A 26,732-nucleotide genomic window follows, 5' to 3' on the forward strand; every position below is an offset into this window, starting at 1 on the left:
CGTTCCTTTTATACATGGTTGAACTTGCTCCAATACCTGCCTGCTCACAGAGGTAGCTGGAGATGTTAATCTGAACCTGGGGATTGATCATACCTGTACTTGTGGCAATCACCTGAATGCATCCATCAAAAATTGAAAGAAGCCATATAACATGGTACAAACAACACTGGTGAGAATTTTGGACTTCAGACCTGCTCCATAGTTCCTTTGGAATTTTGGTTGTTGGGGTGGTGGTGGTGTTTGTGTTTTGGGGTTTTTGTAGTGTTTGAAGTCAAGTCTGCCCACCGCAATGACAGCTCTTCACCTGGCCAGTGTGGCTTTTATGGGGATGCTATCTGTTACTGCTTGGGTAGTCTGCAGAGCTGTATGGTGAGGTAGAGATTAAGATGTGAATTTGCCACTTCTTTGAGGAGTTCTGTACTACATGTTCAAATCATTCTAAACCTGGGCAAAGCTGAAATGTTTAATGTGTGAAAACATAGCTAAAACCACACAGGCTTTTTGGATATAAACAGAAAGGTCTCCTCTAGACACAGTTGTTATTTGTTTGGCAACAATATTGTAGCTGACATTTTAAGTGTTTTCTCTACGCTGATTCCTGGAGGACCTCATTTGGTTTTCCAGTCAGTCAAAGATGGGATTTCCATTGGGGAATCTGCTTTCTCTCTTAAGAATAAACCTTTGGAGATGTTAGCACCTACCTGTTCAACAGATTTCTGTGACAGTGATTCTCATGGTGGATGTGATATTAGCTAAAAAGTTTGCAAAGAGGGAAGTGCCTATGGTTTATCCTTAGCACACTGTAAGTTTTGGGCGAGAATGTTGCTCTTGAGGTCTGTACTGTGATTAAAGTTGTACCCAAATAGCATTTGTGCAGGAGAGTTAACCTGTGTTCCTTTGTCCTCTTGCACAGCTCAGATGTCAGCTGTTTTTATTGGTTTGTTGGTCATGGAGAAAGAGCTGTGAGGGCAGGCTCTGGCCTGTTGTGTAGTACAAACATCTGGCAGGATGCAAGGAAGTAGCACAATATCACTGCAATGGCAAAAATACCTCCCAACCCTACTACAGGCCGGTTCCTGGTGCTGCAATTACTTTTAGGGCTCAGATTGTTTGAAATACTGAAGTAGAAAACCAGAATAAACCTTGAAATGTGTCCTGAGCTGTAGCAAACTGTTTTTAAAGCTCAGAAGAATGCACAGTAGACAGATCGGAACTGAGGAAGGGGAAGATTGGCCTGCATTACAAGAAACAAAACACTATCTGTGAGATATGTGGGAGAAAATACACACCCACAATTTGTCTCTCCAATTTCAAAAAAGACCAAAGTCAACATAAATGGGAGATGAAACATTATGTAGGTGTGTGTTGGATCCTAATATAAAGCAAAGAAATAGTGTATGATGAAAAGGGGAGAAGGGAATAATGCTTTTAGATAATATTTCGGGGACAAACAGAGTTGCTGAGCTATTTGTAACTCATGATAGTACAGAGGTTGAAGTTAAGTCTGTAATCACTTCAGAGTCAAAAGTTGCCAAGTGAAGATTATATGTATAAAAGCAAAGCTAACATACCAGCACATCAAATCTCTGACACTATTGTGTCATATTCCTTTAATTAAAAATTGTTTTGCTGCTATATATTCAACACAGAAACTTCGCAAACATACACTTTTCAAGATTACTTGGTGATGATGAATGAACTTTTTTTCTGACGGGTAAGATTTCATTGCAGAGGATGTACTGAGAGCACGCTGGTTAGATTTATGTTGCTAATTTTGGTGCCTAATTGTATACAGCAGTCAACTGGTCTTGTACTCTTGTTAAGAAACCTTCAGTTATAGTTTCTAAGAGAACCTGCAGTAGTGGATGTAGAAAGAAGAGAGTACATCTGACAGGGGCACTGGAAAGAAAGCTGTCTCTTAAAGCTCGTGACACTTCGTTCTGTAGAGAAGTAACTGAAAATCTGAGGAAAAGATAGAAGTGGAACATAACTGTGGAGGTTTATTTGTAGAAATGATGGCATTGCTCTTGCCACAGAGCGCAAGAGTACCAGGAATACTCTCTTCTATTTAGCTTTGAAAACCTTAGGTTAACTTCTCATCTACTCAAAGGAACTAAATGATGACTTCTTAGGAATCAGTTTAAGATAGAAGCTGAGAAAATGATTGGAGTATCTAAACAAAGGAAATGCTACCCATAAGTCAGATGTAGTCTTACTGCTTATTATGGAAACTACCAATACCCTTAAGCTGAAAAGTGGAAAAAGGAAATGTTATCTGAGCAAAAACAAGTGCTGGCCAACCTTGTTTTTATTTCCTAAAACTCAGTGTTTTAGAAATCCTTATCCTGCAGTTGAAGACACTTTACAGATAAAATGTCTCCGAATAATTCTAACTTTAGTGTGCAAAACCGTGCATGCAATCTTTATCTTTATCTTCTGCTTGAGTTATTTCTTTCTTTTTTGATATTATGCTAAAAAAAACTGCTGAAAACTAGGTACACAATACTGGGTGTCAATATTTTGTTGTTGAAGTATTTTGTTTTTCTCTTCTAGCCTCTTGAAGTGCCTCATAGAATTCATTCAACAAGTAGAAATGTGAGAGAAGAAAAGACACGCTCTGAAATAAACTGTAAGCATGTGTATTATGACAACATTAAATTATTAAAATAATTATTGTTATTCACATATTTCAACTGGTATTCTGGGTGTCTGACATATAGAAACATTTTTAGTGATCTATAGAAAAATTAAAACTTATACTGTTTTACTTCTAGATACAAATTCTAGATGACTATGCAAAAGAAATACTAGTGTAACATATTTGAATATGCCCTTTGTCAGCACTTCAACAAATCTCACCATTGCTGCTTCTTAACTGAATAGGCTGCAACCTGAGCTCTTCTGCAAGCTGATTGGTATAGCTCCATATACCAGAGCAGCAAGGATATTCAGAGTGATGCCAGGTTCTGCAGGGTAGCAGAATGACAGAGGAAGATTCTTCTTTCTCAATGTAGTATCTCGTTGTAGTTCTTGCTTTTGAATTGAAACAGTCATGCAGAAATCGGGAAGGGAGGAGTTTTATCACTGGCCACTAAAAGTAGGCTCCATCCCCCAAATTGTAATCACTCTTGCTTTAATAAAGTTAGAGCAATACTTGGAGCCTTACTTGTCTTAAGCTAAAACTGAGAGGAGTTAGAGTATGTGCCAAAGAACCGTCCTAGAAGACATGATTAGCTCTCTCCATACTTCCTTCAAGGCTCCTTAGTGCTAATGAATCTCCCAGAAGAACAGATCCCAGAGTGAATTCACACAATGGATGCATTTTTTTCTATGAATTACAGCTATATTGCTCCTCTAAAGAGGGCACTTCACTGCTAATGCTGAATGGTTTTCTTCATCCTTCTGATGAGTAGGTGGGGCAAATGGTGATTGTACTACCTTTGTGTCACTTTCTGTGCCAATTGGTTTCTGGCAGGCACAAGCTCCGTATGTGCCTGTATCAGAAGTTTCCATCAGTGGGGATATGATACGCTCATTAAACTGAACTTTTTTTTTGCTAGCCTTTAGAGCTAGATTTTGTCTAATTAGAGTCAAACTTAAATTCTTGTTTTCCCTTTCTCTTCTTCAGTTGGTCAAGTAAAATTTGATCCACCCTTGAGGAAAGAGACAGAGCCACATCATGAATTTGTGAGTAAGATGCAGTGTGGGCTATGCTCTGCACGATATTGCCTGTTAATATCTCTGGAGGAGGAGAAATCCAAAATGTGTAGCATACTTCCTTAGTGCTATTAAACTTGGTAGCAAATTTTCTAACAAGTTGTAATGTATTGGTCCTAAATTTTTTGCTAGCATTACACTATACAGCAAGACCCTGTATTTGTGGGCTCTGCCAGGTGTGCTCTATGTGCTAAGCAACAGCCCTTTGTCTTATGGGTTTTGTCTGTCCTTTATACCTCATTGCCTAGTATATCGTTCCCTTAATTATTTTCTTAATTGTGGAATTACTGTGCGTACTGAAATGTTTCTCTCCCCTGTTGCTTGTATTGACAAGAATTGATAATGGAAATAATAAAATTTGGAGCCTGGGAAAGAAGTATGATGCATGTTAAGAAACTGGTTTTTTCTGGAGTTGTTACTTTCCCATGCAGTCCTTCTGTGGCCCTGTATCACACCTGAGCCACACTGGGTCTGGCAGTCCGCATATTCTGTAAAGGTGTATTATCCATGTTTTCTTCTTACGGACCCATCAGTACAAGGGATATGAGAACTCAAGCAATGAGGAAAAAGGTGTCTGTGCTGTCTCACACGCATGATTGTAGTAGCTTCCTCTCTTCTGTGCAGACTGTTGCTTTCCACATTTGTGCACTTGGGCAGTTTGTTCACATTCCTGGATAAAAGACACTCCTTTGCTTCCTTACTGCAGCTTTCTGTGTTCTCTTTGTTTTTCTAAGGGAGGTGTTAATGTGAAAAAGTTGGCTTAGTACATAGATGGGAGGGACATTGGCCTTGCTCTGAGTTGCTTTTGCGCAGGGTGTGTACCTAGGAATGTACTTCCTCTTCTATAGTGTATAAGCCACATGTGAGTGGAAATTCTGACCTGTAGTTGTACTAAAATCTCCTTCCTGGTGCCTTGTCCTTTGGTAGTGGGTCAGCTGGTTCTGGGTGGATGAGGTTGTAATATAACCCTGCTCTTCCTCAGCAACTGGCTGGACAGGTAGTCTGCAGTTTCTGGTGCCTGTTTGAAATGGGGGAGAATAGCTTACGAAATCACACGTAAGACTTAAGTGATTATTTCAGACATGTTATTTAGGCCTTGACTTAACTGCGCAACAACATCATTTAGGAGCCCTGGTTGTAGAATGGTTTATTAAATATGGTAATGAAGTCAGTGTTTCTACCATAAACTCATCAGTTAACTTAAAATTATTTTTAACTGATTCCAAGTTATGCTGACTTTGCTTCTCTGTTGCATTGTCTGGATTATAAAGAAAATTAAATGGATAGCATCATATAGTTCAAGTTATAATGCTTTTGCTCCTTTAGAATTGTTCTGATTTGTACACATGCAGAATCATAATTGCAAAAATACGTTCATGGAGAAGCTGAAGTTTTAAAAATACTTTTCCAGTTTTTCTTGTTTTATCGATCACTGGCTATACATACCAGTTAGTGGACAAATTCATGGGGCAGAGAGGTGTTTTCATTGCAGTTCAGGAACCTGAGTTGCTAAACTGGGGAGGGAAATTTGTGTAGGAATTACAGCACAACTTTTGAGAGCACTTCTTTGGCAGGTGTTGTCAGAAGGGAGGAATCAAGCCTTTTCCTGTCTTGCATTTTAGCAATCAGGACCTTTGCACTTTGGAATCTCAGAAGCTCTTGCTGCACCAAGAAGGGACTTGAATGATCCAGATTGATTCTGCTGATAAGGAAATCTCTTAGTATTGCCTATTCCTGTCAGAGTTTGCGTATTTGAAACCGGTCCAAAGAACTTGCCTCACCTTCCTTTCTATAAGGAAGGTTGTTTGGATCTTCATGAGGAAGGACATGTTCCACTGCTTGTATCAGAATGAAGCATGCAGACCTGAAATGTCCTTCCCAGATAAAACAGAACCTTGGTTTTGAAAATGATGATATTGGGTCTAGAGACCAAAGCAAAACTGTATTTTGTCATTAGATATAGAACCAATGGACAGTTTAAATTGGCATGTCAAATGCAAATAAGGTCTAATCAAAGAACAGATGCTCTAGCAAAGAGCTTTAGCAGCCTGAGCGGGAAGGTTTTAACAATCTGCACACTTCGGGAGAGAGTGTCTTTTAAATGGAAGCGGGAGCAAGCGATGCCTGTCTCTTCCTCCAGTGATGACAGTGTGGATCCCTTTTCATTAAAACAGTTCTGCTTACCCTTTTGCTTCTGCGTCACTAAAGTGTGCTCAGACTTTACTTACTGATGGGTATGAGTGCACAAGCCAAAGACTGGACAATTGCAGCATGCTGAGTTATTGGTGGTGCACGGAGATGTTGCACTGGTGCACACTTGGCTCTCACTGGGGCAGTTTGTTGCCCATTTCCAGGTGGTGAGCTCATTAGTACATGGGTGGGAGCTCATTGCTCAGGTGGTGCACAATAACTCAGTATGTTGATGTGATTCAGTAGTGTTTGGTAATGTGACCATACCCGTAGCTGTGTTTTACCCCCATCCCCAGAACAGTCTTAAGATGGTTTGAGTTTCAACTAACAACATTTTTTTTTTTTTTAAGCAAGAAAATTTCCCCTTATGTATACCTGGCTTTCAGTCTCGATGTAAATAACTTGAGTTTCTTGATCTCTACCTAATGAACAGCCTGACAGTAGCGATTTTTTGGACAATTCAGAAGAAATATACTACACTGCAAGATCTAACCTGGTATTTTTCATCTTATGCCTTTCTTTCCCAGTGTTAGTTTTGTCTTTGTTTTCCCAGTGTTAGTTATGTCTTTGTTTTCCTTTCTCAAAACTTGTGGTTTGTCCTGTTGTTGTACTGGTGTTTTCATCTGTGTAAAAGCTATTCAATGTTAGTATTAGTCTATATGTGTATTTCTGTAATGTTGGAGGGAATTCATAGTATGTGCAATATTGCAAGTATTTAACCTGTATTCATGTTTACTTGAATCACTTTTATAGAAGGGGCTCAGTGTTATGTACTCTTTCTAGTTACTTTATTTAACTGCCTCACAATGCATAACTTTCAATTTCTTGGTGGGTGATTAAAAATAGAAGAGACATTATCTTCATTTTTTGTCTGGTAGTTCCTTTAAATAGTGCTATGAAAGACTGTAAAATTATATAAATAGAAGTCTTTGAATTCTCCAGATGGGAATTATGTTACAGCATGAATATACACTCAATATGATATCACAAAGTGGAGTCAAAAGTGTTCTCAATGGCATTTGGCATCATTTATAGTCTGATACATTTTCCAGATTTTCTCTTACTGCACTGCTAAAAAACTTGGTTGTTAGCATTACAGTGTAGAAATTACCCTAGGAAGTGAGTTTTCTAATTTCTCTGCTCTTTAGGTACTATGTAGTTAGAAAAGTAATGCTTTTAAATCTTGGACATTTTCACATACTGTTAAAAAAATGAAGAAACATTCTGTACTAGATGAAGAGCATTATTCTGCTAACTTTATTTGATTGGTGAGATGTTTAATGTAAGTGCTCTGAGGAGAAAAATGGAGAAGTGCAGTGATTGGGAATGTCTGGTTTTGAGGTTTTTGTGATGCTTTTTGTTTTGGATTTGTTTGTTCTGACATCAGTTGGCTTAGTGTGACTTGAATCTGCCAGTACCATAGTTCCTGAGAGCTTGGACTGTCTTCCCCATTCTGGGAAGGAACTTCCTGTATTACTTGATTATAAACATGTTTCACGAATTATTTTGAGATCAGTAGCTTAGATTTCTTTGTATGTGATGGGAACACCTCCATCCTGTGCAATTGCTGTGTGGTTTGGTTTTCTTTCAGTTTGATTTCCTTTTGGTTTCACGTTTTCAGTTTGACACTTTTTAAAACCCATCTTTTTCAGGTTACTTTCAATAATGTTGCATATCTTGGTAGCCTGGTATCTGTGGGTCTAAGAGATGAATGAGAACATGTCTGAGAGTTGGACTGTCGTTTCCCATCCTTCTTTTGCCCCATGCTGTTCAGTACAGTCTTCAGAAATTATTACTATGATAGAACTTACAAGGTACTACTGTTGAAGGGGTTTTAAAGTCAATTGACATCACTTTCTGTGTTTCAGTGTTTTCTTCACAACCTCCTGTGGTCATTGTGAATCAAAGAGGGGAATTCTAATTTTGTTGTAGTGCTTCACCCATTTGTGAGGTTTTTCCAGTAAGACCTAATCCTTCTGGAACTGGAAAGAAATATTTACTAGTTGGCTCATTCATTAGGGACCGGGAGATACTAATCAGACTTTGTTTCTCTCATTCCCTCAGTCCCTGCTCCTACTTTGGCAGTATTGGCTTCAGATACATTCAGTGAGAAGCAATATGTGGATTTTTAAAATGTCATCAAGAGTAAAAGAGGGCTTTTTCACAAGCATAATAACCTACTACTGTTGGGCTCTTTCCCTTGCTGTTCTGCTGGTTTTATAAAATACCTTAGGAGCAACAACTCTTTTGCAAAGTTATGTGTCTCTAAGGTCCTAGAAAAATTTTTGGAAATTGAGGCATATTTTGGGTAGCCTGAGTCATAAAAGGTATGCAGCCGAGGTGCAAAGCAAATACAGGGAGTGAGAGAGAGTATTTTTACCTGTCACCTAAAATTTTGCACAGCTGGGTGGATTGTATGGCCACTTACGTAGTCACCATGCATATTACCTTTTGACTCCTACAATGTGTTTACCCTTAAAAATCACTTCTCTCCATTTCCCCCTCCCACCACCTCTGTGCTTCTGAAACAGCTACCTGGATCTGCCAGAAGAATGGAAAAATTCACTACAGGTCTTGTTTGCAGGGAAAAATGCTGTGTCCAAACCCCAGTATCCGTTCATGGAAATGGCAAACAGACAAGGACCAGATAGTACTACCCTTTGATCTTTTACAAATTCATTCCTATCTAAATAAATAACACAATATTTTGCTCTAGGTACAATGCTCTTCTCTTTTTCAGGATAGATATTTTTTACTTTTTCTGCAACTAGACAACAGATTCCTCAAGAACTTCCTTGGGTGCTTTCCATCGTTTGAGATTTTCTTGCACATGCTCTTTCTTGTTATTTCGAGTTTCTCATGTTCTTCATCTGGTTATTGTGCTGTGCTTTGGCAGCTGTTTTCTGACAGTCTCCTTTGCCTCAGGAGCAGCAGAGGTATGCTGAAGACTTTAAAAAAAGAACAAAAAAAGTAATTTGTGCACATTAGACTTTACATAGAGTAGACCTCAAACAAATGCTTCTCCCATATTTTTCACTGTCTCTGCACTTTAAAAGCAGTTGTTTGGATACAGACTCAAGTGGGCAAGCTGAGCATTGCATTTGCACTCAGCTCCATAAATGATTTAAATCAAAGTTATAATCTCTAAAAATACATACAGCTTTGTTCTAGAACCATTTTTGAGTTTTATACTATTGATCTGGGAGAAGCACCTGAAAACCCAGTGGCGAACTAAATGTATGACTGTTCATCTTTTATTGCGGCAGCCACCATGGTGACAATCTCAGGAATCTACATGAGTTGACATAGCAGGAACAAATTTTTGTCAGTTGAAATGTTTTTTCTATAATTAGCCATATGTGCAGAAATAGTCTCAAGTATATAAGATCCTGAGGAAAAAATGTGCAACTTCTTTCAGGTTATTTTTTGCAGCAAATGAGTCCCCTGTTTGGGTTCCCTGTGTGGCGTTGTGAATGGCTGTGTCCTTCTAATGAAAGGAGGTGTATGGGGTAGAGAGAAGCTGGGAGTAAGGGCTGTTAAACCCAGTTGCTGCAAAGCTGTTGCTGTATGTTTAACTGCATCCACCTCTCAGAGGTGACGTGTTGTACTTAATGACTGGTGGGATCTGTCAAGGGGACTCTGTAGAAGAATTTGGTAGTTTGTCCCAAAAAGCACTATTTCTGAGAAACAAAGCTTACGGTTGTTCTCATTCAAAATAAAAGGTCATGTTATTCAAATAAAAATATTTTCATTCAGGTTATCCTGATCTGCAATGAAATACTGTGGCTAAAAAATCTTCCTTGCCTTTCATAGCAAGCTTAGAAATAATTCCAGTTCACATATGGTAGACTGAGCTGGATACCTTTTTAGTTATAAATACCATCAGAGAATATCCAAAAAAAGATGAGGTGGGAAGGAACCCCTGGAGATGTCAAGCCTACTCCTGCTTAAAACAGGGACAGCTTCTAAGCTTGATATGGAAATTACTTTGGCCCTGTCCAGCTGAAGTTTGAATGTATCTCAGCATGGAGACAACTGAGTATCTCTAGGGTTGCACTGCTCCCATGAGGAGTTGGGTCCTTGTAGCCTCCATTTGCATTGCTGGCATATTTGCCTGTTGCCTCTTGTCTTTCCACTGCGCATCTGAGAATAGTCTATCTCTGTCTTCTCTATATGCCCTGTAGGATAGCTGGAGGCAGTAGACACTTTCTCCAGGCTACAAAAGCTCTGATCTTTCAGCTTCTTCTATTGTGCCATTTGCTTAATCACTTGAACAATCTTGGTGGCCTTCTGCTGGCTCCCCTCCAGTGTGTCAATGTCTTTGTTCTGTGAAGCCCAAAACTGGACACCACATGCAGATGTGGCCTTCCAAGTGCCGAAATAGAGGGGGTAACATCCTTTTGTTTCACTGTGGTTTGTCACCTATACCACAAGTGTGTGCTGGTAATGCGGCCTCCTCCTCATCTGCTGGGACCTCCAAACCCTTTTCTGCAGCGTTGCCCTTTCTGTCCCCAGTTAGCTTGTCCTCAGCATCTGTATGTGTATGTCGTTGGTCTGTCCTACCTGCAGGACTCTGCAGTTGGCCATGTTAAGCCCCATAGGGTTTTGTTGCCTACGCCTCCAGCTTGTTGAAGTTCCTCTGACTAACAGCTCACGCTTTTTTGTTGTTGTTAGATGTTAAGAGAGTGGCCTCATGATAATGTTGGCCAGCTACCTCAGCACCTTAGATGCATTCTACCTGGTTCTGGTGTACATCATACTAATTTGTAACACTATAGCTAGTGATTTTTTTTTTCTTTGTATTAGGGAAAAAATTTAATGTTTCTGCGATGGACTTTATTTAATTTATCCTGGAGTATTCAACACATAGTGAAAAGTTTTGAATTCTACCATTTAAGAAAGTGACAGAGGAGTTGAACAGAACTTGGATTTGATATCTCAGGTTCCAGCCTATAGTTGTTTTCAGTTGTTATGAACTTAGCATTCATTTTAGATTTCTTTAGCAAAGAATTCAGTAAGAGGGTTGCAGTTACCATGCAGTCTGCACTGTTGTATTTGCCAAATGCATTTATATGTTTGGTCCTGTTTAAGTAATTTAGTCACAGTTGTTTTTAGTTTTGGTTTGTCTTACAAATATATTCTGGGTTTAATAATTTGTAATAGTTGTTGGCAACGCTTAATTTCAGAAATGCGATGTCTCAGCATAGCTATTCTGTGTTAGTTAATTACTTGTGGCAGAAAAACTAAAATATTGGTAGGAAAAGACTGAATGAAAGAGATTGACAAAGATAGTAGAGAACTTTGCCCAGAAGCCCTTTTCTTTAGTTTAAATCATTTTTCTCCTTACTACACATGTATGCATATGCTTTTTCTTTATTACAAGCCGTGAAGACTCATGTCCTTCTTAGTTGCAATACATTTTTAGAGTTATGCTAGCTATCAATTCTGAATTTCAGAGCAAGTCTTCAAACTTTAGTCAGCTTTAGGTAAGGAAATGATGAGTAGTCCTTATGATCAGAAGCAAATAAATGGGAATGGGGGAGAAGTGCCTAAGGGCTTGGGATGTGGTTTTTGCTTCCTTGTATGTTTTGGGTATCTTCTGCCTTAGCAAAAGTAATTGAGAAAATGAGGTGTTCAGTTTTACTGCTAGGAGGCAGTTTAAAAATGCTGTGTACAATTGTCTGTTGCATCTAGGCCTTAACATAGCTAGTCAGGGTAGCGATGTCCCATTATATTGGTATGAAATGGTGGTGTTTGTGCTAAATAGGCATTCACTGACAAAATGCATAGAAAGCTGTAATACAAGGGAGAGTGGAGCAGTGGTTGTGGATCAGTAATGCACAGTAAAACCTCAGTCAGTCACCGGGGAAAAATTATAGTCAGCGTGTTTAAAAAAATATACAAATAACTTGCTGTTTCTGGTGTGTTAAGCTATCCAAAGAAATTCAAGAATGGACTTCTTAATGAAATAAAGGCCTTGAAAATATCGCATATGCATTAGGTAATATTAGGCTCTTTAAAAAAATGATCATACTCTTTTATGAAGCGATGTGATGGGAATTACTTAGTTTACTAAGAAATGGAGATGTATATGTGCCTTCTTGTTTGATATGTTAGTAGTCCAAAGGTATTATTTGAAATTCAGAGTTACTTCCCCAACACTTTGTGTATTTTAAGTCTGAATTTTGTCACTTCAAATGATTTTACTTCTCACTAGATTACAGGAACAGCAAATGTGGGAAGTAACTGTGAATCACTGGTTCACTGTATACATTCAGTTTTGGTTTTTGAAAGAATAAACACCTAAAACCAGATTTCCAGTACAGCTCAGCCCCACAGAACAAATAGCTGTGTTGCTTCAGGAATGGGTTGTTGGTAACCTGAGGCTGAATGCAGAATAATCGGGGATTGCATCTTTGATTTAACATAGAGGTATTTGACCTCTTCTCATTCCTACAGGCTGTAGATATTCTGATTCTCTTAGGAAATATCTGCCTAGCCACTCAGATTTACTCTGTGGGAATGTTGTCTGATCTAGAAAGAAGTTTAATTAACAAATTGGCATTGTATGTATGTTAAATGAAAATATTAATGTAGATTCATAAAGTCATTGGGTTACTTCAGGGATGCAGGAGAGGTACCAGATTTTTGTTTTGTTGAAAAATACCTTTATGTTTGGCTTTTTTAAAAAAAAAAAAAAAAGTCTAGTTATATACTGGTGGCTCACTCACCCACCTCTATACCCCCAAATAGGGGAGAGAATCTAAAGGATGGGAAAAGGCTGAACTAAATGTCTCGAACATAAGTCGGCCAAACAGGTCTCCAAGAGCGAAGAGAACACGAGAGTGATTGGAAGGTCCCGAGTCTCCTTAAATAGTTAGCATGACACTAATGGGATGGAATACTCTTATTGATCAGTCTGGATGTCAGTCAAACTCTGCCCCATCTATGTCCCCCTTCCTCGCTGCCTCACACCTGTGGGCAGAGCTCAGAACATCCTTGGCTCTCAGACCAGGGCAATTAAAAACATCAGCTCTGTCCCAGAGTCTTATCTTCTTGTTCTCAAACTAAGTCCAAATAATGACTGTGCTCGCTATGGAAAAGAAAGGTTTCTAACTGCATGAAGAAGATTAACTGATTTTCAGTCAAACCAGCACAACTGGTTGTTCTGATAAAGTATAACAGCTCACTGATGGCTTTGCAGGATATATGCAGTATTTAGTGTTGTTTTGTATCAAATATGTAGCTAAAAGGTTTATAAAATTATAACTTCTGGATATATTCGGAATAGAGTGTACAAGCAGAAATGTGTTGCACTGTTTTAAAGCTTTCTAGGTCTTGGTATTTATCTGTCAAGAGTGCCAAAGGAGAAATTTCCCTAGCAATGGATTAGTTCTCCCCATGTTTGTAGTGAAAACCAGCCATATTTAAAGGTCTTAGAAGAACGCTAACAACCTAGTTAAGGCAAAAAAACCCAAATATATCCAATTAAGATCATAGCCAAATAAATGCTAATAGGTAGCACAACAGTAAACTGAATCAAAACCAAGCTTTTGTCCTTTAAAAACATTTAATCATAAGTAATTCTGGCAGATGTCATTTTTCATAAAGAAAATTCCGGTAAGGTTTAAAAAGTCTGGTGATAGATGAAGGCTCCTTAGGTTTTATAGGGGTGTGCTTATTTTCTCTTATTAATTTTCCTGTCATTGCTGTACAATATACACAGCCACACACTGCACAGTTTGTAAAGTAAAATGGACAGATTTTTTGTCTCTGCCCACCATAAGATCTTTGTTTCATACTTTTGAGTAGTGTGATTTTGCAACATGTAGACAAAACGCATGTCACTTCAAGATGAAAATCTCAGATTTCATTGTACTGATCTGGGCTTATTTTTTTCAACAGCTCCCCAGTCTTTGTTCTGGTGTCCTCTTACATGGACTCACACTACCTGTTTAACCTTCTTGTTTGTGAGTCTAATGACATCTTATTTTCCACCCTAGAGCCTGAATCCTCAAAATACCTGTGCTTATATATGGAAGTTTTTGAGATTGAGAAGTATATAAGTACTCGCAGTAAAGAAAGTTAAATTTGTGTTTCTTTGTGGTGGATTGGAGTGCATCAAATGGTGATGAGGGCCAGCAGAAGATAATTGCCTAGATGAGGTGACAGATGTTAGGAGTGATGAAGATACTGCAGTTGCAGAAGGCGTAGGGTGGCCTTTCTTGAGGGAAGAATCATAGAGTCATTTCAGTTGGAAGAGACCCTCAGGATCAAGTCCAACCATAACCTAACTCTAGCACTAAACATGTCCCTAACAACCTCGTCTAAACGCCTTTTAAACACCTCCAGGGATGGTGACTCCACCACTTCCCTGGGCAGCCTGTTCCATTGCCTGACAACCCTTTCCATGAAGAATTTTTTCCTAATATCCAATCTAAACCTCCCCTGGCGCAACTTGGTCCTTTCCTCTCATCCTATCACTTGCTGCTTGGGAGAAGAGACCAACACCTTCCATGCTACAACCTCCTTTCAGGTACTTGTAGAGAGTGATAAGGTCCCCCCACAGTCCCAGTTCCCTCAACCGCACTTCATCAGACTTGTGATCCGGTCCCTTCACCAGCTTTGTTGCCTCCTCTACACTCTCTAGTACCTCAATGTCCTTCTTATGATGAGGGGAAGGATACTTGCTGAGCTTCTTTGGGGCAAGGAGCAGGAGGAATTGAGGCTGGGGTGCAGGAGGAGCCGAGATTGGGGCATGGGAGGAGGCTGAAACTGTTAAGAGGGAAGACAAGGATAGTGGGAGGGATCAAAGACACCTGGGACCTCTTCCACCTGCTGCCTCACAGAGCCCAGGACATGTTCCCAAGACCAGCGAGCCTTCCTCCCTGCCGCCACCGCCACTTGTGAGCCCTTGTTTTCTGTCACCTCGCTTTCCAGCTTCACTGAGAGATGCCTAGGGGAAAGTTGAGTGGCCCTTGTCAGTCAGATCCATAGAAGTGGATGGGGTTTGGTGGTTTTGGGGTTTCTTCGTTTAATTCTAGAAAACAGATGTGTAGTAAAGTTGGTACAAAGATTGAAAAGTCAGTCTCTCCATAGTTCAGGAGATGCTATTAATAGCATCAGGCTTGTCTTTGCAGTTTTTATTCAACCCTCAGATGTATGCATTCTTTTATATCAAGTAATCATAAGTTACATACTGTTTTTACCACAATATCTCACTTGTCTTGGGAAAATACAGGGAAGTCACTGAAGCAATGTAATGCTGCTAAGAGCTGTGGTAGAAACACCCATGTGGAAACTACTACTTAACTTTACAGAGCGCAATTGAAGGTGCAGTAAACAACCTGGAACTCCTTGCTGAGCACAGAACAGTATACATAGCTTTGCATTAAAGTGATTACTCTTCAGTCTGGAACTGAAAGCTGCAGTAGCTTCTGCTTTGTCAATTTGGACAACTGGCAAATCTAGTGTGAGAGTTTTCCTCTGGTTTTTAAAAATGCCCTTTTGAGAGATCAGCCCCATGAGTTGTCACCTGATCCAAGTTTGTCACTCTTATAGCTTGGATATCTGGGCATTTTTCTGAAGGATGGCATGCTTTTGATACAGGCTGCAGCTGAAAGAGGCACATTTAACAGAAGATGTTGGGAGACCTTCTTCCTGGAAAGGAGCAATGTTGCTCCACTTATCACTGGCTTCGATGATCAGTAACTCATTTGTCCTGGTGAATACACTCAGTATTTTGGGAGCAAATTTATGCTCAGATTTTACCTGTTATGATCCACCTGAAGAAAAAAATACCTTGTAATTAGAGCAGTATCCTCCTGGCAGATGCTGATTTGATGATGCTTCAATATGGTGCCTGTACTCCCATTAATGCATTAAATTTGTATGCCTCATGGCGTCTAGTGAATAATAGTGCTGGAGGCCTGTTGGCACTTTTTCTAAGTGGCTCATGCTGCATGATTGCTTGAGTGCTTGGCTTTGCTATTAATATTGTATTTTTTTTTAATACAAAAGGTGATCTTAAAGTAAACATGTATTGTTACCCTTAAAATGCATATTTCTATAAGCAGAACTATAAAAATGTGTTTACTGTCCTCTCTGCTTCTTTAATGTTCTCATGTGCTGAAGAACTACCTCTCAATCTGAAATGAATACTGTAATGTACCATTGAGGGATGGCTGGGTTCTCTACAGGGTCCGGTAGAGGACAAGGTCCTTTATTTCTCCCCCCCGGCTTTTAAAAAAAAAATATTATATTTTTGTTGTTGTTTTGTTTCCTTTTCTTCAGCTGACTTTATTTGAGCAAAGGATCCATATGTCCAAGGAAGGTGTTAAGGTCACAATTGTAAAATGAATTAGAGATACAGCAAACTGGCAGAGAGGAGATTTTTGGGTGCAGTGGGCCTGAGAGTGGTGTTAGGGGACAAGGAGACCAGAGGAGTGAGCCTGGTTGGTAGATCAGATGTGGCAGAGGGGATAACAGCAGCATGACAGAAGGTATGTTTGATGCTTACCTGTTCATCTTAAAGATTCATTCTCTTATATTTGTAGGATCTACAGCTGGAATATGGTCATGGTCCTCAGTGTGGCTACTTCTTGGGTGCAAATAAGTGAGTAAGCAGTGACATTTTCTGTTTTGAATTCATTCAGTGCTGCTTTAATATAAAAATCACCAATGCGTGTTAAACACATTAGCTGAAATGGATGTAGTAACATATGTCAGGTTTGTTTTATCACTTACAATTCCCAAATCACTATTTATTTCTAAAATAATAGTAATTCTAATGGTACAGAATTACAGCACTTCTCAGTATTTGAAACTGTGCTGACCATATTGTCTCTATAGTGCTGTAAACTTCCTTTTAAAACCTGTTATCTTGGTCTGCTTGTTAACAAAATGTTCTGCATGGATAGGTCCCACACACCACAATTTTACCCCATCTAGGAGCCAGCAGTGCTGCTCCTTGACATTGCTTTATGCCCTTTTTCATGTTATAAGGTGCTAGAAACATTCAATTATAGATGCTTTAAAAAAATAAAACTTGCCTGTCTCAGCAAAGTCCTTTGACTTCATATATTAAATAATTTTGTTGTATTGTGAAGGAGTGTTCCATGTAATTCTTCCTTTCCAGCCAGTTTCCTAATTTAAATTTATGCATGTCAGAACTAGAGTGCTAGCTTTGCTTTGCTAAATTAAATAATATTTTAAAAATGCAGAAAATCTAGTCATAGAATGTGATCTTTTTACTCAGTCTTTTAGTTGGGGAAACTCGGAATACTGATACCTTCTGAAATCTTGTTGTTTCTCATGCTTATGGTTTGCCTGCTATTTCTCCCTGTCTGTGTTTTCAGACAAAGACACAAAAATGGAGAAAGTTCAGATTGTTACAAAAATTAACTAGGGAAGAATGAATTTATTTCAATAGTAGTTTAGTCCTCTTGGCAGTCTGACTTTTTAAAATGTAACCTTGTTGGATAATATGGATTTGTTTTAAATTGGATGAAACTAAGACAGTCCTTGTTTTACAGTACAAGGAACAAGGACCACTGCACTTAACAGCAATACATTAATAAGCACATAAGAAAGTGTGTTGTGTGGAAACAAAGGCAGCTATGTTAATTTGTTATGTGGATGCTTAATGTATGCTTTTAAGGCCAGCTGAAATAACATGCTCTGGATAATTCACTGATAGAATCATAGGAGCATTTGTCCTGGCTTTTGATAATTAAGTTTGTGTGCCACAATTAAACTGTGTTCTTGTTCTTATTTAATGCTGAAGGAGTCTCTTAAAATCAGTTGAAGAAGAACTGCATCAGCGGTAATTCTATTCTTTTTTTTTTTTTTTTGTCTTGTGTGTTTCAAAGTCATTTGTGTTTTGATTTCTTATGTTTGCCACAGCTAGTTCTTGTTTGTCCCTGTACTTGCTGAGAGGATATGGGAGAGGCTTAGTTGTCTGGATCGCAGCTGTGCTTTCAAGAGTAATAATGATAATAATAGTGATAAAAAGCTAAAAGACAGCAAAATTGTGTAAAAGAGGTAGCAACCCTTGAGCTCAGACTTTTTCTCAGTAGCCAAGGTGATTTTAATACAACTCACTCAGCCATAGTACCTTGTTCATTTTCTTAGGGGACATGTGGCACATTTAGAAGATGATGATGATGCAGATGATGATGCCAAACAGTAAGTTCTTTCTTCTTGTAAAAATAAATATATATATGTATAAGCTAAATTTTGAATGGATGAAATAAAAAAAAAAAGGAATAATGTTCTAGCCTTAATAGCTCAGCATTCTTTTTCTTCTATAGCAGTTTTAAAGGTAGACATTTAATGTTGTTCCTGTATGACATTACTATAAGTTTTCTTATTCTGCTGATAAACTTGTGATAAATTAGGGGGAAAAAAATCTTATTCCTCACTTGATGCAGTTGTCATTTTATCTTCTATTCTTGAACAAAATCTTGGCATAGATACATTGAGCCAGTAATTCGTCTGATCACAGTCCTGCTGTCTTCTTTAGAACCTATGAATATATATTAAAAGAAAACTCATTAAAATACATAAATATATCCATAACTATCTTCTCTAGTTGACTTTGTTCAGCCCACATTGTTAGCTAGGAGGATGCTTGTCTGGGTCCTTGATTTTTTGAAACAGAGCTGGCTCCCTTGCCACAGAGAAAGCAAGAATATGTAACTGCAAAGGCCATATCCGTAGGCATGTGTTTAATTATGCTCATATTAAATTCTACTGGTATAAGTATTCTAGGACTATTTTCGATTGACAGATGAGAGCTGAAACAATTTAAAATGCATAGGCAGCATGTGGAAATTTACATTCCTGAATAAATCTGATGTAAAGACCAGAAAGAAAAATGTGATTGAGACTGAATTCTTGTTTACTTTCTGTTAATGAATAATTTTTAAAGATATTGCTTCATACTAGAAACCTGTAAAATGTGCATTATCTATTACTGGCATCTGTCTCTTATAGAGAACCAAGTATCTCTTTCTTTTTTTTTCACTTGGGTTATTTTACTGCTGCTCTTTTATAAAAGGGCAGTGGTTTTATCACTGTACTGAACAGGATGGTAGAGCTACTGATAGCATCTGACATTAGTTAGATTAGTTAGGTGACAACTACATTGAACTTGCATCGTTTAATGATTAACTTCTCAAAACACAAGTAAGTTTGCTGTTTAGCACAAGTCATGTTTATAGAAGAAAAATGATGGTTAGTCAGTTTTTAGCAGGCTTTATTCCCTTGCTCATTGCTTAAGAAGTTCCTCATATTTCATTATTAGGCAGTTGTTTCAAGGCGTGATTGGTTAAGCAGTTCATCAATAATATCTTTGAGAGGAAGAGGTTGATAATGCTCCTCCTTGATCTGCTCCCCTGCATTTGGCCCAAGCTGAGAACCCACTTTGCTCCCAGCTGGAAAGACCTTGGTAAAGATAACTCAGGTTTCCTGCACTGTAGGATGCAATGGTCCCTGTAGCTCCATACTGCCAGCCCCACTCTGGCCATCAGTGAAGATGCTCTGGACATCTGTGCTGCTACAAGCCAGCTCACCTTGGTTCCTCCATCCATACTGATCTCTGCACGTTTTTTATATATAACTCTGAGTCTGTTCAGTTTTGCTTAATCTTGTTTTTTCTTCCTCTGCTTCTCACTCTGTTTGCAGCCAGTATCATCAACTTTGGTAATGTTCCAGGGCTTGGAACCTCTTGATCTCTGCTGTCTTGAAGTGCTTGTGCTGATCTTTTTTGTCCAATGTTTTGAGATCCTAGTTGCTTGTGCAAACTCCGTGAAGACTTTCAAACAGTGTTGGCTTTAGCTGCTTCTGTCACTGTCGTGTTTCTGTGGATTTTCTTTTTCAGGTTAAGCAAGAAAGAACCTGATAGCTTCCAGGGAGGTTCCAGTTCATTTGACCCTAAGGACAGTCACCAATAGTCTTCTAAAAAAGTCTTGATGTTCTTTGCTTCTTCCTGTATTCCATACTAGGTATTCTTGCCCTACAGAGAGGGCCTGGCGATTTCCTATAAGCACAGGAATTAGCCTTGAATGCCTCAACCTTGGATCAGATAGGTTGTGTATCTGTGCCTTTCCTCTTAGTATCTGCTTGAGCCCAAAGCTCTGCTGCAGTATGTTGGTTCATCAGCTTGGTCTTGGATATCTTTTTCTGGACCCCCCTGAAGATTCAAGGCTTTCATTTGGTTTATATTCTGAGCAGTGAAGCTGCAATTGAAGAGCACATGTGACATCAGTCACTTCTCCCTTCAGATCCAAAACGAAAACAATGAAGCCACTGTGTGCCTTCCAGTCCACATTGATGCTACTGCATGACTCTGAAGCTGGGTGATTAATAGGAGAGAATCCACACACTTCAGGGAACGATATAAAATTATCTCTCTTCATTTAACAATTTTAATTGTTTTGATATTTATTTTTCTTTCCTTTGCAGCAAAGCTGACAATACTTGAACTTTGTAGTTATGGAACCTGGGCAAGCAGAAATTATTGGGGCACTGCCCCATGCAATCAGCGATGACAAACTGCACATAAACCTTGCTCTTAAAACCAGAGCAAACAGTCCTTTGTACAAACATTGTCCGATTTATGCCAAATACTGTGGTGTGGGTTTTTTGTGGTATTTGTTTTGTTTTGCTTTGTGTTTTTTTGTTGGTTTTTTTTGGTTTGGTTTGATTTTTGCTTTTGGCTGCTCAATAACACTGTGATGTCTGAGATACAGGGAAGAATATGAAAGAAAATACCAATGGAGCTTGGACATACGTGACTGAGGACTTAAGCTTGGTCCCATGTTATAAAAAGAATGTTATTTCCACCATCATGATAGCTGAAGTGCATTACATGGAGTAACCTGTTCTCAGAAGTTCCCTTCCAGCTTCTCTGAAGTAAAAGCAACTGAAAAGATGCCAGGACAGTAACTCCTGAAAAGAATGAAGCAGAGCAGATAAGTTGTTGATCTGTAAACAAGCAAGCAAACATCTTAATACTTGGATATTTTCCCAAAACTTTGTAACATAATTTAGAAATAAGGAAAATACTGTGCAAGAATGTCAAATTTTCACAGCTGTATTCCTCATTTATTTAATGGAAATAATTTTCTGTTCCAAAAGATTAGGAAACAGGACACTGTAAGACTTTTAAAAGCATAAAAAATGTAGGAATTTAGGATTTTTTTTTAAAACCAGCAGAGAAGGAATGTTCCTAATGCTTCAGCTTTCTTGTTTCCTGATGATATCTTGCACTATTGGGCCAAGCTGTTGAATTGCTTTTGTGTTAAAACATTGTATTTACCAAGATTTCTGTGAAAAAATGAAACTTATGAAAGAAACAAAAACCGCCAACAACAAGAAAAACAAACAAACACCAACACAAGCCAACCCAGACAGTAGACTAGCTGTCCGTTGCAGGTGGATTTTGCTTTCATGAATAAGGCTGTTCTGAAAAAGTCAGTGGTAAATTTATCAAGGAATGGTTTTCTGCAGTTTTCTTGTAACTCCCCTTTGCCCTGTATAGCTACAGATGGCCCTCCAGAAAAGTTCGCTGATATCCTAAACCTTCCTCCTCTCAACAGAACATATCAGGCCTGCTCTGCATCTCCCTGCTTTTTTTTTTTCCTGCGCAAATATGTGTATCTTCAACAAATCAGTTCTTGTCATTTTGTGCTCTCTAGGGAGGATCTGTGATACTCGAGTTTTCGGGTGATATCTATGTTATGCACAGCAATAACAAAATGTTTGAAAGTATTAGTGATGCAATTATGTGGATATAATAGTGCTGTTGACAAGTTAATGCTGTTTATTTGCATGGCATTTATAAAATCCTATATTCTCATGGATAGCGCAATATGAGTTTCTAAGAACTACACTGAATAACAATCTGTTTTGTCTCTTTCCTTTCTAGTGCTACTATGAAACCTAAAGTGCCACCTCCTTTACCACCAAAGGTAAGTGGGGGGAAATTTTTTGCCCAGAATAAAAGGGCACTTTAAATAAATAAGCAGGTGCAGAAGTGTCTAAATGACTATACTGATGGTTTTCTCTCTTGAGCCGTGACTTGAAGACTTGAGGCAAGTTTTAAGGGGTATAACCAGGGGGTTGATCTTTATGTTTGTAGCCTTTAGTTGCAAATCTGCATAAAATCTTGCACTGTAGGGTATTTGTCAGTGTGAAAGTGCTGTTGCTGACTAATTGCACTTCTGATACTTCAGAAGAAATAAATTGGGTAGTTAAAAAATGTAGTGCCACAGGTAGTTTTTAATAAAAAACTGCCAAATAAAGCACTTGCTGCTTAACTTCTGGTGTCTGAATGGTGATCTTCAGAGGCGTGCCTGGGTCAGATTAGGTTTTGCATGCTGCCACTTGAAAAGTAAATCTTTTCACATTGAAGTTATCTTAATATGAGTAAAAATAAAAATTAAAAAAGCTTGCATCTTTTTGTCCAGCTGTCAGTTCCGCACACAAAAACTGCACGTTTCTTTACTTACCCTCCTGCACTATCTTTACGTAACTGAGAAGAACTTTACAAGCAGCATCAGTGCAGCCAGTGTCTAAACAATGTTGCCCTCTGTGGTTAAATCCCCTATTTGGGATTCTTTACACAAAGTTCTGACTGTATCATCAAATGTTCCCTAGTTCCTACTAAAATGCCTGATTTGGTTATCTGCAGTCATAAACAGTAACACTTCCGCATGCCCAATAATTGTTTAATGCATGAGTTAAATAGAATGATACTGAATTTGTCCTTTGTCAATAACAAGGTTTTCCTTGTTGCTCTGCGTTTCCTTCTAGTTTGTTTTCGAAAGAAATCTGCATGGCAGTACACGTTCCTTTCTCAATTTACATGTGAAATTCCAGGATCCAAATATTACTTGTATTTTTTTTCTCATTGAGAAATAGCATGGATGCTTTGAGTCTTTTTTTATTATGTTTTTATTATTACTATGTCTTTTTCAGCCTAAATCCATCTTTATGCCCCAAGAAACTCCTTCTTCTGAAAATGATAATCAAGGGACAATCAAGAGATGCCCAACATCAGAGAGTCCAGCAAAATCTGCATCTCAGGTTCCACCCAGACCACCACCTCCTCGGTTACCTCCACAGAAATGTAATGCTTTAGGTAATAAGAATTAATCCAAGAAGTATACAAATATTTCTTAAATAATGTAATGTGATTTTATTTCTACATCTTCACCTATGCCTAAAGTCTATTTGAATTTAATCGATAATTGAACTGTAGCAAAGTTTTTTCTTTAGAAATGCGAAGTACATTTTTCCTCATAACTCTGATTGCATCCCTTGCTATGCCCACAATAGATTACCAAAAGCCATGGACTGAGATTGAAAGTGGCTCTATAGATGGTTGTAAGTGCTCGTGTAGGAACATGTATGCTTTAGAAATAAATTAGAGTATCGGAACATGATCTGACATAAGTGGAAATTTTGGCCTTTCAAAACTGTTTTTAGGATAGACTACTTTTTGAGTTGAAGGTAGAAAAACACATTTCTAAATATGAATCTTCTTAGGTAATGGAGTCACTTCTGTACAGTTAAATGGCGAAAGAGAGGGCTCACCACATCAGCAGAATGAAGCTAGAGACACTAATTTTTCAAGGAGAGAAAAGAAGGAAATACTGGTAGGTATTTAAGCTTCTAAGTGTTATTTTAAAGTTGTCTCAGCTGTTCTACACGCGCAATGAAACGGAGCAGGCATGTTCTTTAGTACAGAAATAATGCTGCATGGCATCTTGTTTCCTTTGAATCAAAGCAGTTTTGCTAGATCATCTAGTTGTGATACAGTCTGAAGTTTGAGTCTGTATTTAATTCTCATTAGAAACTACCATAATCACAGATATACAAGATTTACTTACTTGTGTTCGCATATTGAGAAGCACTTAATGAGAGCCAGATCCTTGTGAAATAGATGTATTATAATGTGTTGTGCTGAGCAATTAAGGAGAATGCTGCCATCTGATGGCCTGCTGGAGGATTTGACTGGCCCTGGGAAAGGAGTTGAGTCAGGGCTGCTCCCAAATGAGTCCTTCTTCTATCCCGATGTAGGCATACAGGCTTTTTGGTGTTCTGGGGGGGAAAAAAAGAGAAATATAGATTGAGGGTCCAGATATGCCAGCTGTTTGCCTGCTGGCCTCTGGAGCTCTGGGTTTCAGGGTTTAGCAGCTTGGATTTAGTGTGAGACTTGAGCTACGTGTACTTACATGAAGTTGTACTTATGGAAAGAAGAGTTTTACACTGTGTCGTGGAGGCATCCCAAACTTAGTTTAGGAAGACAACAAGGTCCAAAACCAAGCTTTTACTCTGGTGAAAAAGGTGCAGCAAATTAACTGGTAAAGAATGGGGTTTTAGCACTCCAGTAACATAAATACAGGTTCGAATATCAGTTGAGGAAATTATTGAGGTGCAGCAAATAATAACAATGGAGGTCCATAGTGTGCATACACGTGGCTCACAAAAACAATGTCAGAGCCACCCCTGACTTCAGAAAACAAATACACGTACTCATATTTAGGCACGGAATACCCTCACTTTGTCTAGTGAGGAAAAACACCCGCAGATTTTGCGAGGAAATATTAAGTAGGTTATCACTCACCCGACGATGCGGTGAGGCAGTTGCAGTCGCGGGAGATTAATTTAGGCAGCGATCCTACCTAAGGGGAGGGCTCTCGATGGCAGCATTTGGCCCACTGCTCCAAGAGAACATGCCAAGCGCATGCCTCGGCAGGGGTCCCATTTATATAGCCATGTCAGGTCTGACTGTAGGCATTCCAGAAGCTTCTCTGCACCCCCACTCTGGCTGTGGGGTGCCCTGAAACTTCTCAGCTCCTTGGCACCTCTGCGCCCCCTCCTTCTCTCTTTTACCAACCCTGGCCAACGGGCTCTGGGGTCAAACAAAAAAAGCTGTTACCCCATTGCAGGAGAGGTGGGGGGATGTGTCTGCACCATCCATATCGAAGGAAGGGAGGCGGAGTGGGGGTAGAGAGGGAGACATGCAACTGCCACACACCACGTTCAGTCTGATCTAGCTGTGAGCTGAGGAAAGGGAATGTTCCTGCATCCCTTTCTCCTCTTTAGTGAGTTTTTCTATCAAAGCAGCAAAAGGCTTCCAGAGTGGTTGCTCTGTTATTATGATTCAAAAGCAAAAGTGAGAATGTGAGATAGGAGAGAGAAGGTGGGACATCTGTAGTTAGATCAGATTAAATGTAACATGAAGCTCCACTCTTTGGGGGCTTCTTCTAAGGAAGAGGTTGGAAATGTCACTCTTTTGAGTGAAGTGAAGAGGAAATACAGCAGAAACGTGTGTGTTTTTTGTTTTGTTTTAAGGAAGTGCCAGTAATACTGGCAGTACTTTGGAAAGTATGATTTCCTGAACTGCTTTGAACTTGGCATTTGAAATTGTGTGTTTGAAGTTTCCTATGTTACTTGTAAAATACTCAGAGAAATTGATACTGATACAGGAAAGTGAGTCTAGTAAAGATTGATAGAGTTTAATACTGCTTGTAATATTGAACAACTTAACAATTGCTACAACATTGCTTAAACTTTGCATTGCTGGATATTACATGCTTTCAGGCATCATCGTAATGTGAAAATGTTGTGCAATAGACCACGCAGACATACAAAGAGGAAATATTAGGGAACCATATTAACAGTAGATATTTCAGTGGAAGAAAGATACTGGTAGTCTGTGGTAAGCAAACTTAGAATTATGGAATTGTCAGTTGGAAGGGAAGTCTCTAGCCTAATCTCATGCTTAAAAATAGGGTGGTAGCAAAAGCTCAGCCATGGCTTTCAAATCTAGTACATGTGACATTAGACACAACAGAGTGTCCCAATAGGTACCTAGTGCCTTCCATTTAGCATAGCATAGAAATATTCAAGTATTGGCTCTTTGTCTCCTCATACAATTATGCTCAGTTATTTATTAAGTGCTTTTAACAGCAGTCTAAAAAAATTTTTTAGACTTGTATTTTGGTTATGTTGTAGTATGGGGGAGTGTATATGCATATTTATGCATATATGTGCATGTGAGTATAAACATACTTTTTATTTTCTAGAAACCAATTAGTAATGGCCTTCCTCCCACGCCTAAAGTACACGTGAGTATCACCGAGTCGTACAAGTGAATGTTGGAAGCAGGACATTTCCTTGCTAAAGCTGAAGAGAATACATTTTTTGAATGTTTGTAGTATTTTTTTAAACTATAAAAGCTGGTATCTCTTAAAAATGTTAAGCCACAGATATGGGATTTCAGAAATCACCATTGATTTTGTGCTCTTGAAGTAAATTTTGAAAGGTTACCTGTTTGCTTCCTTCATTAAAAACTGAATGAGAGTTCTGTGACTACTGTGACAGAAGTACTTTCAGTGCTGAAGTCTCTCAGGAACTGCAAGTAGCTCAAACTTCATATTATGCAGCCTTAGGGCTGGAAGTAACTGTTACAGACATCTATATGCCCCTTCATAACATAAAGCAAACTAGAATTTCATTATAATTTCTGTGTGGACTTATCACTATGCTTTTAGCCAGCACTGTGATCAAAAGAAGCAGTTTTCCCTTTTTGACCATTTGTTTCTGCGCTCACCCCTCTCCTTGTTGTGTGGGCGGTGCTGGAATGTGCATTCATGTAGTTATGCTGTGCACCAAATGGGGGATTAATCTGATTTTAAACTAACCTTTTTGCTATGTTACTCCTAAGCCAGATCACTTTCTTGTCTTTCAATAAGAAAATAAAATTGCTACAAGGATATGTAAGTGCAAATGATATTATATTTTGCTTCCTA

The 26,732-nt window shown here is 38.8% G+C and overlaps 1 protein-coding gene across 15 annotated transcripts in view; it reads left to right on the plus strand.

Moving 5' to 3' along the window:
- MAP4K3 (mitogen-activated protein kinase kinase kinase kinase 3) overlaps positions 1 to 26,732 on the plus strand; it is a 91,418-nt gene that overhangs the window by 32,113 nt on the left and 32,573 nt on the right. For 10 of the 15 annotated variants that reach the window (XR_010651157.2, XM_065835002.2, XM_071805773.1 and 7 more), the window contains 10 exons: positions 2,554 to 2,629; positions 3,629 to 3,687; positions 6,341 to 6,403; positions 16,464 to 16,522; positions 17,693 to 17,731; positions 18,040 to 18,093; positions 21,839 to 21,881; positions 22,891 to 23,053; positions 23,461 to 23,570; positions 26,007 to 26,048. Coding sequence is in view for 14 of the 15 variants with exons in the window: in XM_065835002.2 (XP_065691074.2) it covers positions 2,554 to 2,629; positions 3,629 to 3,687; positions 6,341 to 6,403; positions 16,464 to 16,522; positions 17,693 to 17,731; positions 18,040 to 18,093; positions 21,839 to 21,881; positions 22,891 to 23,053; positions 23,461 to 23,570; positions 26,007 to 26,048 (708 nt within the window). In the remaining variant the exon portion in view is untranslated. Of the gene's footprint in view, positions 1 to 2,553; positions 2,630 to 3,628; positions 3,688 to 6,340; positions 6,404 to 16,463; positions 16,523 to 17,692; positions 17,732 to 18,039; positions 18,094 to 19,913; positions 19,998 to 21,838; positions 21,882 to 22,890; positions 23,054 to 23,460; positions 23,571 to 26,006; positions 26,049 to 26,732 lie in introns of all 15 variants that reach the window. The other 5 variants (XM_065835004.2, XM_065835008.2, XM_071805778.1 and 2 more) reach the window with 4 other exon arrangements.

The sequence above is a fragment of the Patagioenas fasciata genome, chromosome 3 (assembly GCF_037038585.1).
Source record: "Patagioenas fasciata isolate bPatFas1 chromosome 3, bPatFas1.hap1, whole genome shotgun sequence".
Classification (NCBI taxonomy): domain Eukaryota; kingdom Metazoa; phylum Chordata; class Aves; order Columbiformes; family Columbidae; genus Patagioenas; species Patagioenas fasciata.